The 17,989-nt window shown below is 41.0% G+C and overlaps 2 protein-coding genes across 13 annotated transcripts in view; one reads left to right on the top strand and one right to left on the bottom strand.

Annotated features, from left to right (window-relative positions):
- pacc1 (proton activated chloride channel 1) overlaps positions 1-12,757 on the bottom strand; it is a 70,787-nt gene extending 58,030 nt beyond the window's left edge. For 10 of the 12 annotated variants that reach the window (XR_006312528.1, XR_006312524.1, XR_006312522.1 and 7 more), the window contains exons 1-3: positions 6,618-6,809; positions 4,447-4,543; positions 1,526-1,735 (exon numbers count right to left, since the gene is read on the bottom strand). Coding sequence is in view for 3 of the 12 variants with exons in the window: in XM_043695866.1 (XP_043551801.1) it covers positions 1,526-1,735; positions 4,447-4,543; positions 6,618-6,665 (355 nt within the window). In the remaining 9 variants the exon portion in view is untranslated. Of the gene's footprint in view, positions 1-1,525; positions 1,736-3,085; positions 3,104-4,446; positions 4,544-6,617; positions 6,810-12,543 lie in introns of those variants that run through there. The other 2 variants (XM_043695868.1, XM_043695867.1) reach the window with 2 other exon arrangements.
- A 452-nt stretch (positions 12,758-13,209) lies between these two features.
- Positions 13,210-17,989, top strand: part of nenf (neudesin neurotrophic factor) — a 21,095-nt gene continuing 16,315 nt past the window's right edge. The window contains exon 1 of the mRNA XM_043695874.1: positions 13,210-13,496. Within this exon, the coding sequence (XP_043551809.1) occupies positions 13,335-13,496 (162 nt within the window). The 5' untranslated portion in view covers positions 13,210-13,334. The remainder of the gene's footprint in view (positions 13,497-17,989) is intronic.

The following is a 17,989-nucleotide window of genomic DNA, read 5'->3' as shown; positions in this document are numbered from 1 at the left end:
ACCTTCTTCGCTGTCCACCACACCTCCAATTTTGGTATCATCTGCAAACTTACTAACTGTACCTCTTATGCTCACATCTAAATCATAAATGATGTAAAATAGTGGACCCAGCACCAATCCTTGTGGCACTCCATTGGTCACAGGCCTCCAGTCTGAAAAACAACCCTCCACCACCACCCTCTGTCTTCTACCTTCGAGCCAGTTCTGTACCAAAATGGGCTAGTTCTCTCTGTATTCCATGAGATCTAACTTTGCTAACTGGTTTCCCATGGGAACCTTGTCAAACGTCTTACTGAAGTCCATGTAGATCACATCTACTGCTCTGCCCTCATCAATCCTCTTTGTTACCTCTTCAAAAAACTCAATCAAGTTCGTGAGACATGATTTCAGGTCCAATGGCCCTTAAGAAGGGTCCCTAGATCTGAAATATTAATGCTGCTTTCTCTCCACAGACGCTGACAGATCTGCTGAGTTGTTTCGAGCAACCTTTGTTTGTTCTTCTGATTTTTAGCAGCTGCAGTTCTTTCAGTTTTTTGCTTATATAATTTATTATCTCTATCATCTACACCCCACATTTTTTTAATAAACTTTTTTAAGGTTGCCTCTCAATCTCCTAGGCTCCAGTGAAAAAGATCTCACCCTATTCATATAACTCAAACCCTCCAATCCTGGTAATATCCTGGTCAAAGACACAGTATTCTAAAAGTGGCCTTATCAATATCCTGTACAACCTCAACGTGTCTTCCCAACTCCTATACTCAAAGGACTGAACAAGTGTGCCAAACGTCTTTTTAACCACCCTGTTCATATGTGAAGCAAACTTCAAAGAATTATATACCTGTACCCAGGTCCCTCTGTTCTACAACACTACCCAAGGCGCTACCATTAATTGTATAAGCCATATCCTTGCTTGTTATACCAAAATTTTAATTTGAAAATCCTATTTATCCAGATTGAATTCCATCTATCATTTTCAGTCCATTGATTCATTTGATCAAGATCCCTTTACACATTTTCTTATCTCAATAATTGAGGCAAATGTATGAAGATTTATCTGATGTTTGTAAAAGTGCTGAAGATTTCTAAGAATACAGAACAGGTATTAGCTATGTCACAATCATCAACTGTCACAGAATCACATCCTTTTCCCCAAACCCAAAAGTCATCTATGATTTCCTCTTCAGTTTCAATGTCACCACTTCACTGGTGATGTATTTCTCATGGTAACCAATGAAGGGCTGGGCCTAGAGGTGGTCCCATGGCAACACTATCTATTTGGATCTAATGGTGTCATTGAAACCGAGCTAATTGCTAAGTTCTCAATTACACAACCGCACTCTTAAGTGATGAATTCTATTTCCGACTATATGTTATTGAGCTGAAAAGTTAACTCCATGTTTCCTTCCACAGATGTTACCTGACCAATACTTCTCATTTTTATTCCATGTTTCCAGAATCTGTAGAGTTTTTGTTTTTGAACTATTTTATGTCAGCATTTTCATAAGAAAATAAAATGTATTCTCACCAGGAGCATCGTATTTCAGAACTTCCTGAAAGGACACTGACATAACAGGATGTTTCAGCTTCTCCCTGAAATCTGTGATGGTCTGATAGGCCAGGAATACTGCCACAGACATCAAGAGCAGGTAGATAAGGATAAGAATCACAGAAAAGGTGTTCTTCAGACAGGCTTTACCAAAGATGGAGGAAAGACTTGTGGAGCCAGCTTCATCATCTAGAACAGGAAAAAGTATTCACTTAACCAGAAATTCCTTCCCTTGATAAAGAATTAAAACAAGACGTTTATGCTGTTTAAACTTCATAGTTACAAAGTAAGAAATCATTCACATCTCATTGTGTTTTACACCATAACTATATCACATTGGTTCAGTTTGCAATAATTAGTTAATCAAGGATCCTGGCTGCTGACCAGTAAGGAAACATCAAAAGATCTCTTCACTAAGACTTTCATCTTCAGCATGGTGGTGAGGACATGCAATTGATTACCACATTCTTTATTGAGGGAACAAAGGTGGTAGCATGGTAGTGGTGTTATAGTAATTATTTCAGAGTCAGATGTCAGGCTGCAGTTGAAGGTTTGCCATAAAGTAGAGTGAAGGGAAGGAAGAATACAAAGGATGACATGTCAGAAGAATAACTGGCATGCTGTAATTTATACAGCTGAACAAATACAGCTAAGCATATCAACATTGTGGAGGGATTAGTAGACACGAACGATGATTTTGAATTCAGTGCATCAGGAGATAAGGAGTTCAGTGCAGGTTGGTGAAGATAGGTAAGAAAGGAGAGTGTAATGAAAATGCAATAGAATGCAGCAACAGAGAGTTGAGAGACTTGCACATTATGTATGTTGCAAGCTTAGGGACTGGTGAGGAGAGTGCTCAATCAGCTGAGGTTAGAAATATGTTGCTGAGAGATTGTGTGCTGCTATAAAGAAAGAATTGAAAGGCATTGCTCTGAAGGAGAGAAAGAAGTGTGGCTGTTTCATTCCAAATAACCAGTTCATAGATTGCATCCATTTATATTCTTCAAGACAGGATATGAGAAAGAGACCTGGTGTTTTTTTTCCCTTCCCTCCCATTTCAAGGATACAAGGTGAGGTCAAAGGGGCTGCAGGCATACAGGCTTATGGGTATGTTAAATAAAAATAACCTCATTAACCTCAGGGCTGAAGAAGGGCTTATGCCTGAAACGTCGATTCTCCTGCTCCTTGGATGCTGCCTGACCTGCTGTGCTTTTCCAGCAACATTTTTCAGCATATAAAAAGTACAGTAAAACATGCTCTGGCACCATCTTGAAACATTGACCATAATGCAAGATTTTACCACATTAGAGTTCATCTTTCTCTCTTCTTGTTGTTCCTTCTCTGCTGCTTCTCCAGTTGTTGACTGTTCAACAGTGTTTTGCTTTCATTTTAAATCTCCGTAATGGTGGTTAGATTTTGAACACAGAATGTAAACATTTATCCAAAGCACACAAAAAAGGACAAAATAAAGATAAAAATTGCATTGGAAGCATGAGCTCACATTCAAAATTCTATTTACTAAAGTCAATCAAGTCTTACCTTTCAAGCAGTTCTGAGTAATATTACTGCAGAACATGATTACATTCCCATTTCGAACCACCATTACAGAGCTTTAAAATGAAAGCGAAAAAATGTCAAACACTCAACAACTGGAGGAGCAGCAGAGCAGGGAAAAAAAAAGAGAGAAAGATGAACGCTACCGCAGTACAATCTTGCACTATATTCAAGACGGCACCAGAATGTGGCAACACTTTGCATATAACATGCGAAAAAACACTTTTTTATATATACATGACAATAAATCTAAATCTAATCTAAAACTCAAGGCAGCAAGTAACTTCATAACAGTCACATGCAAACACAATTTATCCAAACAATTTTGCTGATTTTGTTGTTTAAAGAAAACAGACTACAGACAATTCCACCATTACACAGGCCTTATTTTAATTAGACTTCCAGACACTAGTTGCTGCAATTGGCTTTCAACATTCACACAACTAACGACAGCTGCTGTGTCCGAACAGTGTGTGTCACCTTTAGTTGTGTAGATACAAGGAGCTGGTTCAAGGAGGGGAATGATCTAGACTCTGAATTAAAATAAGCACATAAGCAGTTTAAAGGTTATCCTGTTCCCAATCATACAAACTCTGGAACGATACAAAAGAGAGACTGGAGCTGGATTATACGTGAGAAAGGGTTCCTGCACCCCAGTGTGAGCTTTGGAGATGAGCAGACGTCCACTCGGTCAGTTTTCATTATGTTAATTTCTGCCGGCAGCCCTGTAATTGGTACGAGAAAAGATCTGTCCATTCCCAGGAGCAAGACTAGAAGCCAGAAGTTCTGGGCCTCCAGTATCAGTGACCACTGTTGAAATTGCAGAAGGTCCCAAACAGTAAGGAGACCTGTGCTGTCCCCAAACCCAGTTCATTCAAGGATCTCACCAGGGCCAGATTAGCAGGGCCATTGAGGGGGTGCTGTTGGTGGTGTCACCAATGGAAACAAGAGAGTTCAAACTGTGGTGCAAACTTACAATAGGTGAAGGGAGCAGCAAAGCTGATATATGCTTTGTCACCAAACAAAAGCTTGCAGGGCTGAAGCTGCCAAGCTTGGTACAGATTCCCACTGCTCTTTAAATCAAAGTGGCAATGGTGTGATGACCTTCGTTGGACATTAATTACACCTTTAAGGTTCTCAGTTGGATCAAGGAAAATTGGTCCACCAGATACCTCGCTCGTCACCCATAAAATTATTCTCGAGCAAGTATTGGCAGGCTAGCAATGAGACACTGCACTACAGATCCATTTACTTGCCCACCACAGGTGACCTACAGAACTCAGGCCCCTGCCTTTCTGTGGGGAGAGATGGAATAGAGACGTATCTTTCACAATACTGGTTTATACCTCGTATTACTGTTCTATTTAAATCATCTTGCTCAGTATCAGTTTCATTCCTGAGGTCAGAATTGCAAGTGCTGTCCTCTGTTCCAACATCTGAAAGCTGCAGACAAAGAGAAAAGGTTTTTAAAACACAGTTTACAAAAATTCATCATGTTGGGTGGGTCAGCCAGTGATCAGAACTCAAGAACTGCAGGGATGTGGAATCTTCAGCAGAGCATCTAGGACACACTGAAAATACCAACTAACAATCAACTAATGTCAACTCATTTTGAAATTAGTTGTTCTGGACAGGAATTGAGAGCAAATAGATATAGGAAATCTAGAATTTTTTTGCAAAGGTTATGTTACGTTGCAGGAGGGCTCATGAGGCACAGTGGTAGTGTTCTCACCTCTGCGCCAGCAGACCAAGGTACAATAAAACCTGCAAGAGCGGCAGATGCTGGAAATCAGAAACAAAAATAGACATTGCTGGAAAGGCTCAGCAGGTCTGGCAGCATCTGTGGAGAGAAATCAGAATGAACGTTTTGGGTTCAGCAACCAGCGCTGAGGAAACTAAAATGTTAACGCGGTTTTCTATCCACCGATGCTACCAGATCTGCTGAGCAATTCCAGCAATTTCTGTTTTTGGGCCTATGTTCACTATTCATCTGCTCTAAAAATTTGTCAGAACACGCCTGAACAGGTCGATTAAAAATATCTGATCTGCATTGCTGAAAGAAGTGGAAAGAGAAACAACAGCAAGAACACGTCTGTCTGAAGTACTGGATGTTAGGACAGGGATTGGGCAAAATTCAATTCATACACCAGTTCACATCCTCACTTTCTGCTCTTTTGTTCACTTACTGACAGGCCCACTGTACATTTTCATCAACACTCCTCAACTGATGCCAAACCCATGATTTGTTAAGTTTTACATGACTTATTTGTTTTTGTAGGGTGTTTACAAACCTGACTTCCTTTGCCTTAAGTGCAAGTGAAAACAATAACCACCTTCGGAGTCATCTAGCAAGAACACAATCACAAGTCTGATCTGAACATACTTTTGTTTACAGGATTTCCTATTTATTCCAAAATGTTCTAAATTCCGTTTCTGGGAGATACCGAGACAGATGTGAAAAATAAAAACGTGTCGGGGGGGGGGGGGGGGGGGGGGTCATGTATTAGTCAAACTATGCAACTTCTATAATGACTAATAACCATATGAAAAGGCATTCAAATATCTATTTAAAACTTACTCCATTTTCAAATCACTATATTTCTCATTGATAATTTTGTTTCTTCTTGAATAGGTGCAGAACATTTTACAAGGAGATAGAAACAGCCAGAGATTGTGGTCTATATTGGAAATACGATATAAGAAGGAGAGTCGACTATAAGCAGTTTCAGGAGCTACGGAGATTAAAACTCAGCATCTCAATGATAGTGAGGATGGGAAATGCCAAATAAGACAGGTTAACAAAGGGAGAGCTGCAAAATCCTGACTTTAGCATATTTAGGACAAGGATCGACTTAGCAGGTCGGAGATACTATTACAGTAAAAACGCACGGATGCTGCGTTTGGGAGTACAAAATGAAATCGATTTGTTTGTGACTGAGGGAAGGATGAGCTGACGCACTGCTGGCTGTACACTACAGTGACCCCCATGATGAGAAGGAGATAAGAGATAATCGTTCCATCCTCACAACTCCGAAATGAATGCAGCTTATCTCCTTACAGGTGGTGATGGACCTGCTCGGTCCAGTCCTTCTTTACGCTGCTTCAGCTCTTAGGAATATCTTTAGCGTTGTGCGACTTGAAGAGGAGGCTGTTGTTACCATCCCCTCGGTCGGTGTCTCTCAGGGGGGAGGGGGTGGGGAGACTGTCGTGGTCAGACCGCAGAGCATCAGGGCAGTCTGAATAACAAGCTGCGGGGTTTACTCATTCACTGTACGCAGACAACCACCCACTCCCCCAGCCCAAACGTCTTACTAAACCAGCAACTATTTTAATTGCTAGTGCAGAAAAAAAGTTTCTAATCCGCGCAACAAATAAACCCAAGAGCCTTTCAACTATTATTTCGGACCGATTACAGACTCTAGGAAACTATTTTCAACTCAATGAAAGCTGAAGGCTCTCGTTTACAGAGGCCGGTTGCAATACTGGTCGGATTGTGCGGTCCTTTCCACGCACTCACCTCTCGGTACGATCCGGCACAATCCCTCCTCATCACCGCCACAGACATCGAAACGATCAGGCGGCTCAAAGTGCCAGTAACCCGGCTTTGGGCACAGTCCCGAACACCGCACAGCAGCGATCACCCAGATCCCGGAGCCCAATGCAATACAGATCCTGCCGTCACTTAGGCAGGTCTGCACCAACCACTGAGCACCTGGGGTGGAGCTCGATTCGCCACCCACCGCCCACAACTCACTGGCTCAGTTCAGCAGGCATTAAACCCGGGGGAGTCCAACACTCACCCAGTGACCAATAACAGGGGAGCCAGCATTCACTCAGTGACCAATACCGAGGAAGCCCAACATTCACCCAGTGACCAATACCGAGGAAGTCCAGCATTCACCCAGTGACCAATGCCGAGGGAGTCCAACACTCACCCAGTGACCAATGCCAGGGGGAGTCCAACACTCACCCAGTGACCAATACCAGGGGGAGCCAACATTCACCCAGTGACCATACATCCAAATTTACTGATGACAAAGTTAGGCAGCATTGTAGACACTGTAGGTGATAACATAAAATTACAAAGGAATATTGATAGACCTGGTGAATGGGCAAAACTGTGGCAGATGGATTTCAATGTAAGCAAATGTGAGGTTATCCAGTTGGACTGTAAAAGGATAGGTACTCTCTAGACAGATACAGTGTATATCCAAACAAACTTGGACTTTCAGGTGTATCAAGGGGACAGAGTGTTACAAGGGGACATAAATTTAAGGTGAAGGGTGGAAGGTATAGGGGAGATGTCAGGGGTGGGTTCTTTACCCAGAGAGTGGTGGGGGCATGGAATGGTAGGGAGTGGGAGTGGTAGAGTCAGAATCTTTGGTGACCTTTAAGCGGCAATTGGATAGGTACATGGATGGGTGCTTAAGCTAGGACAAATGTTCGGCACAACATCGTGGGCCGAAGGGCCTGTTCTGTGCTGTATTGTTCTATATTCTATGATCTAATCTTTAAAATACCACAAACAAGTGCAGAAAATAACCAAGGAGGCCATTGGAATGTTGGCCTTTATACCAAGAGGACTGGAGTAAAGGGTGCAGAATTATGCCCATTTGAAGTACTGTGAATCTGTGCACTACACTTTAGAATGGATGCATTGTCCTTTGAGCAAGTATAACATAGGTTTACAATAATGCTACCTGGACTTCAGGGATTAAGCTATGAGGAGAGACTAATCTGTTCTCTCCAGAATTTATAAGGTTAAGGGGTGACCTGATCAAAGTCTTGAAGATATTAACCAGAAAAGACAGGATAGATAAAAAATAAACTATTGCCACTTTTTGAGAATTCTAAAACTAGTCATAGCCTGAGAATAAGACCAGACCGTTCAGGAGAGATGTTAGAAAGCACTTCTGTATACAAAAGGTGGTAGAACTTTAGAGCTTCAACAAAACATGGAGGGAAGAAAAAACTTATGACTGTAAGAGCTGCTCCTTTTTAAAGGTATTTCCAGGGATCAAAACAACACCTTAAAAATGAGGAAAGGAGACAAAGGTAGTGACCACATGGTGGGAAGTCAATCAACAGAGGAACCTGCTGTCTGACCCAGCAGTGAACCTCCACAACTACTGCCTCTGCTGTTTGATTTCAAGTACCTCTGGACATGGAGTTAGTCTAAGAAAAATAAGCAATGAAATTCACAGGAGAAACCTATGTGGGGGAGCTCACAACAGGGGAGATGGAATGAGCTACTAGAGGAAGTGGTGGAGGCTGGTACAATTACAACATTTAAAAGGCATCTGGATGGGTATGTGAATAGGACTAGATTTATATAGGATATCTGGTTGGCATGGATGAGTTTGACCAAAGAGTCTATTTCCATGCTGAATATCTCTATTACTCTATGACTGTAAATGCTAGATCAGTGTTAATTTTACATCTGAGATAGATACATTTTTGTTTTTTTCTGAACCAAAGGTATGCATGTGGAGTTAGGCCACAGATCAGCCATTTAATTTAATTAGGCGAAAGTGGGTACTGCAGATGCTGGAGATTAGAGTCAAGATGCGAGTGGTGGAATGAAGGGCTTTTGCCCGAAATGTCGATTTTCCTGCTCCTTAAATGCTGCCTGACCTGCTGTGCTTTTCTAGCACCACTCTAATCATGACATTCAACTTAATTGAATGGCCTCTTGAAGGGCTAAATGGCCTTCTCCTGTTCCTACGTTCCTATATATTACCACTACGTGAAAGTTGAAAACTTATGACCATAAATACAGACTCATAATAAATTCATTAGGGATATTTACCACATACAATAATGACAGAAACCATGTTTCATTGTATGTAAAGTCCAATTTTGATATATATGTCATGTACTTAGTAATTTTATGAATAAAGCATAAATTTTGAAAAATAATTAATTAGAGATTCAAGACATTTTAACCATCCAAGGAGTGGTTAGACTGTGGAACTTGTAACAACACGGAGTGGTTAAAGCAGTTATGCAGAAACAATTAAGAAGAACCTACATAAGCACAGGAGAGAGAAAGAAATAGAAGGATAAGATAGGGTAAGATAAAGTAGGGTGGGAGCAAATTTGACTGGAGAATTCAGGCATTGCTATTGACTGTTTGGTTAAACAACTTGTTTCTGAGCTTTAAATTAGGGGTAATTAATTATTAAAAGGTATAATAACTTACACATCTTTGGACAGTAGGAGGAATCCCATGCAGACGTACGGAGAATTTACAACTCCTCACAGGCAGTTACCCAGGGTGGAATCAAACCTGGATCCCTGGTGCTGTGAGGCAATGGCGGTGATTACTGACCAACTATGCTCCCTGAAGCAAAGATATAATTAAACAATTTTATTTTGAAGAGACCCTCTGTTTTGGCCTCAAAAAAATCTAATCTTGGCGCTTTATACTCCAGTATTTTCTTTATGCAAAGTTCAGCTCCTTAGTGCCCACTTTTATAGAATTACAAATACAATTTTGGCTGCAAGTGGTATCCACAACACTCGAGCAACTTTCTGTGTGAGTCACACTATTTGCTATTTTGTTGACGGCATTAGTGAGCAGGTAGGGAACTTCTGCTAAAAATATGCAGAATACGAAGATCAATTTATCAAAATGGTGCCAAGCTGCTAGCAATCCCAAGAGAAAAACACATTGCCAGTTTTTAATTAGGTTCTCAATACTTACAAACTAGATGCTGACAAATCTTTACTCACTGTTACAGCTTTGGTAGTAGTGTTTAAAGATTTCTCCAGCTATCTTGTTATGGCCAAAGTCTGTAGGGAGTGCTGTAACAGCTGCTAAAGATATTTGAATTCAAGAATTCTATCCAAACATCTAAGCCCTATTCATGGGCACAGTTGTATGCATTCCCATTGGATTTCAGCATAATCAGAGGATAAGCACAGGCAACAGACAGCAGGCTATGCTGCTGGAATAGAGAGAGGTGAAGGGGGGCGAGAAGGGCTCTCAGCAGGAGGCCAGGTTCACTCAGGATCTTCAGGGAGAAATTCTACAACTTTAACCTCAGTAAGGAACATTCGGTTAGATATTGCCACCTCACTAAGGATTTTCTTATTGAAATCTTCCACATGTCTCAGTCTAAGCCTAAATGATTTTCTGTTTGATCCCTTCAGATTGGAGCAGGTGATATTAACAATATCTCCGTGTTTGTTATTTACTTCTGCTTAGGGAAGGTGTAGTGACCTCCATGCATTGTCTTTCTCAAACCTGAGACAAATAGAAGATTCACATTCCCTAACCTTAAGTAGATCCTCTCTAAAGACTAGATTTCGATAATATTTTAAATAATATTTTACCCCATACACAGCTGAGGTGCAGCTACTATTTAATACCTCACAGGTGGGGGTCAGCATTTTTAACAGCATGGGAAAAGGCCCTCTAGCCTATTGTTTCCATGGTAAACATGTGACATTTTAGACTGAGGAAATAAAAAAAACTGGGATTGTCTGCTGTTTACAAAAGGCCAGGAGATGTAGGGGAAAAAGCTTTTAAAAGAGAAATAAGGGGTTGTTTTATTACCTAAATTGCTAGAACAAACAGACTGAGTTTTGGAAGGAGGCCTGGTGCTGAAGTTTTCTTGGCAACAGCCACTGGACTTTTGATTTCTGTTTTGCCTCAGACTTGAAGATTGCTCATTTGTGGAGAGGCTTGCAACGCAGCAATGCTATCTCTCACTCTCGCTCTCTTTCTCTCCTTATAAGACAGGTCCTTCAGCTCTGGAATCAATCTCGTGAATCTCCTCTGTCCTGCCTTCAATGCAACTCAATATCATCAGTAATCACAGGCTAGATAATATAATTATTCACCTTGGAAATTCCATGTTACTGGTCTTGGGTTCTGTGGATCCTCATGTGGCTGGTGAGCCTAATCCTCAAGAGCATAAAAGGTACAGAAGAACTTAAAAAGAAAATTAAAAGAAAGCAAAAAAGCGCTTGAGTATAATAAAGGAAATCACAAAACATGGATTTTTTAAACATATAAATAGCAAGAAATTAACTAGAAAAAGAGTAGGAGCCATTGGGGATTATAGAGGTAGTCTATGTTTGGACCCAGAAAATGTGGCCAGAGTCCTCAGTAAATACTTTAATTGCAGTCTTCACAATGGAGAAACATGATGCAGGCAGATGACTGAAATATTACAATAAATTAACATAGAGAGAGAAAGAGGGGGTAGGACAGGGTTTAGCTGTTGATAAGTCTGAAGGCCTGGATGAGATGATGTGGGAAGCAAGGAAGGAGATATCAAGGGCCGTGGCATTAATTTTCAAATCCTCTCTGGCCACATATGGGGTGCCGCAGAACTAGAGAACAGCTCACATTGTCCATTGTTTAAAAAAAGGGAACAAGGGATAGATTGGGAAATTGCAAGCCATTCAATCTAACTGCAGTGGTGGGGAAGTTATTAGAAAGAATGTTCAGGGACAGAATATATCTACTTGGAGAGACATGGATTAATCAGAGATTAACAGCATTGATTTGTTAAGGGAATATCATATTTGACAAATTTGATTAAACTTTGGGAACAAATACCAGGAATGTTGATTATGATAATCTTTTGATAATATTTATTATAGTAACTGGTCAAGAAAGAGCCCATATAACCCAAAGCAAAGTGGCATGTTGGATTCAAAATTCATTGCAGGCAGCAGAGAGTGACTGCAAGTCTGTTTCTAGTGGGGTTCTGCAAGGCTTAGTGCTGGGGCTCTTGCTGTTTGTGGTATACATTAATAATATGGATTTAAATGTAGGCGATTTGATCAAGAAGTTTGCAGATGGCACAAGCATTTGCAGGATAGTAAACACAGGATAGCCTTAAACTGCAGCAAGATATCAACAAACTAGTCGGATGGGCAGAACAGTGCTAAATGAAATGTAACCAGGATAATTGTGAGGTAATGTACTTGGGAAGGCTAACAAAACAATAGATGCACCATGAATGGTCAGATCTTGGAAAGTACCAAAGAATAGGCAGATCTTGGTAACCATATTCATGATCCCTGAAGGTGGCAGGGTAGGTAAATAAGGATTTTGCTGCTCGTCGGACGCTGCCTGAATTGCTGTGCTCTTCCAGCACCACTGATCCAGAATCTGGTTTCCAGCATCTGCAGTCATTGTTTTTACCAGGTAGACAAGGTGGTTGAGAATGTATATGGGTTATTGGCTTTTATTACTGCCCATCTCTGTGCCAATATGATGACTTCTGCATGTCATTCACAGTCCATAGAGAAAATAAAAATGATGGGGAACGTATCAAATGTAAAGTGGTTATGTATAAAACACCACTAACTGCATAAAACTCTGGTTAAACACAAAGGAGTATTGTATGCAGTTCTGGTTAGCACATGCAACAAAGGATGTGTTTTGCATGAGAGAGGGTGCAGTGGAGATTTACCAGACCTACCTGGGCTAGAGGGTCTCAGCCGAGAAAGATGGGATAGGCAGAGATTGCTTTCCTTCCAACAGCTGAGGTTGACAAGGGACCAGACAGAGGTGGATGTAAACTGGATAGGAAGGCTCTTTTTCCATAAGAAGAAGGGTCCATCACCAGAAACATAACAAGTAGAAAAATAGCAGAATTGAGGCAAAATTCCTGCATTTGCAGTGGGGATCTGGTATCCTCCTGTCTATCTGCGGTTGAGGTAAAAACAATGACTGCAGATGCTGGAAACCAGATTCTGGATCAATGGTGCTGGAAGAGCACAGCAATTCAGGCAGCATCCGACGAGCAGCAAAATCGACGTTTCGGGCAAAAGCCCTTCATCAGGTATATTCCAGGTATATTCCTGATGAAGGGCTTTTGCCCGAAACGTCGATTTTATCTGCGGTTGAGGGTCGATTTCCCATTGGTTGGCTGCCGAATGATGCTGATTTCCCATTGGCTAACTGCGGTAAGAGGTTGATTTTCCTAATAGCTGTCTGTGGTGAGGGACTTGTTTTCTATTGGTAGTTTATAGCGTGTTTTTTTTCTGTTGGTCTGCTGCGGCGAGGGGCTGGTTCCTATTGGTTGTCTGTTATGCACCTGCGCATTTTTATAGTTGTTGTTTGGCGGCTGTTTATTGGTTGAGCCTTCCGGTTATCTATTGGCTAGTTGGTTGATTGACAGCGCAGATCTGGGGACCGGGCGGGGAGCGTCTGTGTGTTGAAGTTGTTTCCTGTGTTGACAGCGTGAGGAAGTTTGTGGGAGGCGAGAGTATGTCGTTTCCTGCAGTTAGACGCTGTGCCTGTGTTGTTCTCATTAGTCTGCTCGGTTTAAATGTGCTGTTTGGAGAAAAAATCACATTTAAAGGTTCACCTCCGCAGACAGCTGTCCGCCTGTTTACCGACACTGAATTGGCCAAATACAATGGAGAAGAGGTGAATAAAATACCTCGTTAGTGAACTATTTAACGAACATTTCTTTCTGCTTTAAATCGGTATTTCTTCAGAGGTTTTAGTAATGTTTTGCAAGGTCTCTGATTAATTACTGTGTCATTCCATTACTTTGCAAGTGTAACTTTTTATGATTTGGAGGAGCCGGTGTTGGACTGGGGTGGACAAAGTTAAAAATCACACAAAGTCCAAGCTAAGAGACTTGAGGCTGTTTTCATTAGAGAGAAGAAGTTTGAGAGATGATTTTAATTGAGACATATAAGAGAATTAGGGGGTTGGACAGTGAGAACCAATTTCCTCTGGTGGCAATGGCTAGCATGCGGTAACATAGTTTTAAATTGAAGAGTGATAGATATAGGACAGATGTCAGAGGTATTTTCTTTTCTCGGAGTAATAGGGGTGTGGAACGAACTGCCTGCAACAGTAGTAGACTCGTCAACTTTAAGGGTATTTACATGGTCATTGAACAGGCATATGGACAAGAATAGAATAGTTAGGATAGATAGATGGGCTTCAGATTGTTGCGTCAACCTGTGAAACCAAAGGACCTGTAACGTTCTATGTTTAAGTACCAGCTTTTGGAACATTTCTCCTTCATTAGGTGTTTGTGGACATACAAATGACAGCAATGGACACAAACACCTGATGAAGGAGCAGTGCTCCAAAAGCTGGTGATAGCCTGTTGTGATTTTTAACTTTCTATGGTTTGTACCCACTCAAATATTTCTCAATTAATAGTTCATTATCAATTTATAATGAACATAAACTGCACTGCAGATAGCAACAAACTGTTACCATGGTAACTTTTTATTGTAGGCCTACAATAATAAGCAAAGCTAACTTTTTAAACTGAAATACAAATAAGTACAACTGTCACTTATGTCCAGCCACCAAATTTTAAATCTTTATACACAACGTTCTCCTTTTGTAATGAAGCTAATTAGTTGATTAATTCATCATGGTGTGTATTATTTATTTGTCAATTATCTTAGCAAAATCATCTTCCCCAGTTCCAGTTATAGTTGTCTACATTCACAATATTCATCTTGTCATTTTATATGGGTTTTGCTCATATAAACCAGGCACAATCTAGCTGTGGGAGTTTTGGGGGTTGGGGGATGTTGGGAAGGAGGTGGTGGTAATAAGTTTACAATGATATGAACATTGGCCATTCACAGTGAGGAAGATTTTAAGTTACAGGAAACTATAAATCAATTGGGCTGATGGAATTTAACACTGATAAGGTGATGCACTTTGGAAGAAGGAGAAAGACAGGGAGTACCCAGTGAATGACTTCATCCAGAGTGATGGGGGTTTTGGAATGCATTCCCTGGGAGGATATTTAGATGGGAAACAAAGAATATTTTAAAAGTACTTGGATGAGCACTTGAATTGCCTTGAATGTCAGACACTCCAAGTGCTCATCCAAGCCTTTTTTAAAAGTCTATGAGCCTAGTAGTGTAGCTCTGGTGGTAAAGACTTGATGGGCCGGGGGTCTCTTCCTAATCATTTTATTCTATGATTTGAAAGACTTTAAATAATGAGTATGTGATGGGTTTCTTTTGTAACTTTGTTTCATTATGGGATTGTCTTTAGGGAGAAACATTGATGCATTGTATTGGAAATAGATGTTTATAGCTTGTGAATAGATATGCATTTTGATGTTGCTGGGATGTGCCAGGTTCTTCTTTCTATTAATTCTGACCAGTTCATTCCATATTTTATAGACTATGATCAGTCTGTGCTTTTTTCCCTCCATTTACTATAGTGATTCCTATTTCAAATCTTTTAGGATTTGACACTGGTCCATTTCCTTAGTATGCAGTCCAAAGAAATGCTGCAGTCTTATTTATATCTTCTCTCACATTGTGGTTCCACATACAACTTGCACTCTTCAGGATTGGGTGTTTTTTTTTGTTTTGATTTATCGTAGAATAGCATTCCCTAGCTCTGACAGAGAAATGTTTGCTTGGGGTATTGCTTAAGTTTGAACCTCCATGACTGCATTAAGATTACTTACAGTGTGAAACAGGCCCTTAGGCCCACCAAGTCCACACTGAACCCCACCCATACCCCTACACCTAACACTACAGGCAATTTAGCATGGCCAATTCACCTGACCTGCACATCTTTGGACTGTTTGGAGGAAACCGGAATACCTGGAAGAAACCCACGCAGACACGGAGAATGTGCAAACTCCACACAGTCGGTTGCCTGAGGCAGGAATTGAACCCAGGTCTCTGGCGCTGTGAGGCAGCAGTACTAACCACTGTGCCACCCAAGTTCTCTTGCACAAATAAAACTGAGATAATGACAACTTGTTTGTGCACTGCTGCTGTGTAGTAAAGCTTTTAAAACACCTGAGGTGTTCTATTAGCAATGCAAGGAAGGTGAATGCCAAGTGGGAGCTAGAAGATGTGATTTTTTTTTAAAATCGGTCAGAAAAGAGACCAGAGAACGTATGAGAATCTAAGTTGGGCCTCATTGGCTGAAGCCATATTGCTAAGTATGAAATGAAAGGAAGCATGAATAGAAAAGCAGAATTTTGAAGTGGGTTGAGATGTTAAAATCCTTGGAGCCAACGTAGATGAGTGAGGAAAAGGGTGATGGGCAGATGGAATAGGACATGCTCAGCAGAGTTTTAGACACATTGATGTTTCAGTGGAGAATGGAAGCCCCCCTAGTAGAGTACTGAAATAGTCACATTTTCAAGTTACAGAAGTATGGATAAGAGTTGTTACACCAGCAGATAGAGTTTATAGCAAAGGTGGACAATATTGTGGAGATGGGACACTGAAGTGTGCTTGTAGAGGTGTCCTAGGCCTCCAAGTCTTGGATTCATTTTTAGAAGCCTGTGTTCTGTTATGTTTTACTCCTAGTTTCACTTTGTGTTTAAATAATATTTCCCAATTTTGCTTCTCGAAGGAATATGTTTGTGTGCCAGGTCACCAGAAGTGGCCAGCAAATGACCCATCTGTATCTACTTCTTTTGACCCTATCATCATAATTGCCAGTGTTTAGTCATTTCAAATGAGTTTCTGATGCAAGAAACAGTTGACCAAACTGGATACAGCAAAAGCAAATATTCTGGCTATAGTGCTGATGACTAGTGCTGCAATGTACTTGTTTCAATAGAAATACAATGTTGACACCTATCTGACAATATGTAAAATTACTCTCCAGAACTAATTGCAGACCTATCAGTTTTTCTGCTATCATGATGGAAGTTGCTGCCGATAGTTATATCACTTATTCGGCAATAATTTGCTCATCAATGTTCATGTCTGGTTTCTTAATGACACTCAGCTCCAAATCTCATTACCACCTTGGTCCAAACATGGCCAAAAGAGCTGAACTCTGAAAGTGAGGTATAAATGACTGTTCTTGACTTCAAGGCAGCATTTGTCTGAATATGGCATCGAGGAATGTAGCAAACTCGAAGCTAATGGAAATCAGTGAGGGGTGAATCTCTAGCATTAGGGGAGCCAATCATCCTGGTCCCAACATATCACTGCAGGAGTGGCTCTGGGCAGTCCTCTCGTGCAACTATTTTCATCTTCTACAGCACCAAAAGAGAATCCTCAACTATATCCTGGTTGTGGTGCTGAACTCTTCTGCTCCATAAGTATTTATTGCCGTTCTGTCCATCATGAGGTCAGAATTGAAGATTTTCTTTGATTGCATGGTCTTCAGTTTCATTTATGACTTTTAAGTTATTGAAGCAGTTTATGACCATGTACAGTATAACTGGGACAGCATTCCGGTGTAGACTAGTAATCTCCAACAATAGAGAGTCAAATCATCTACCGTTGGCATTCATAGCTCTTCCGTACATAATATCCCATCTTCAAAATCCTGGAGGTCACTATTGATTCAGAGTAGACCAGTTGCTGTATGCTGTTTTATTAGTAAGTCATTTGCACATGAAGCCATCTGTCATCTATAGAACATAGAACATAGAACAATACAGCACAGAACAGGCCCTTCGGCCCACGATGTTGTGCCGAACATTTGTCCTAGCTGAAGCACCCATCCATGTACCCATCCATGTACCTATCCAATTGCCGCTTAAAGGTCACCAAAGATTCTGACTCTACCACTCCCACAGGCAGCGTATTCCATGCCCCCACCACTCTCTGGGTAAAGAACCCACCCCTGACATCTCCCCTATACCTTCCACCCTTCACCTTAAATTTATGTCCCCTTGTAACACTCTGTTGTACCCGGGGAAAAAGTTTCTGACCGTCTACTCTATCTATTCCTCTGATCATCTTATAAACCTCTATCAAGTCACCCCTCATCCTTCGCCGTTCCAACGAGAAAAGGCCGAGAACTCTCAACCTATCCTCGTACGACTTCCTCTCCATTCCAGGCAACATCCTGGTAAATCTTCTCTGCACCCTCTCCAAAGCTTCCACATCTTTCCTAAAGTGAGGCAACCAGAACTGCACACAGTACTCCAAATGTGACCTAACCAA

This window comes from Chiloscyllium plagiosum, chromosome 9 (assembly GCF_004010195.1).
Source record: "Chiloscyllium plagiosum isolate BGI_BamShark_2017 chromosome 9, ASM401019v2, whole genome shotgun sequence".
NCBI lineage: Eukaryota > Metazoa > Chordata > Chondrichthyes > Orectolobiformes > Hemiscylliidae > Chiloscyllium > Chiloscyllium plagiosum.
This window is presented reverse-complemented; position numbering and strand designations above follow the sequence as displayed.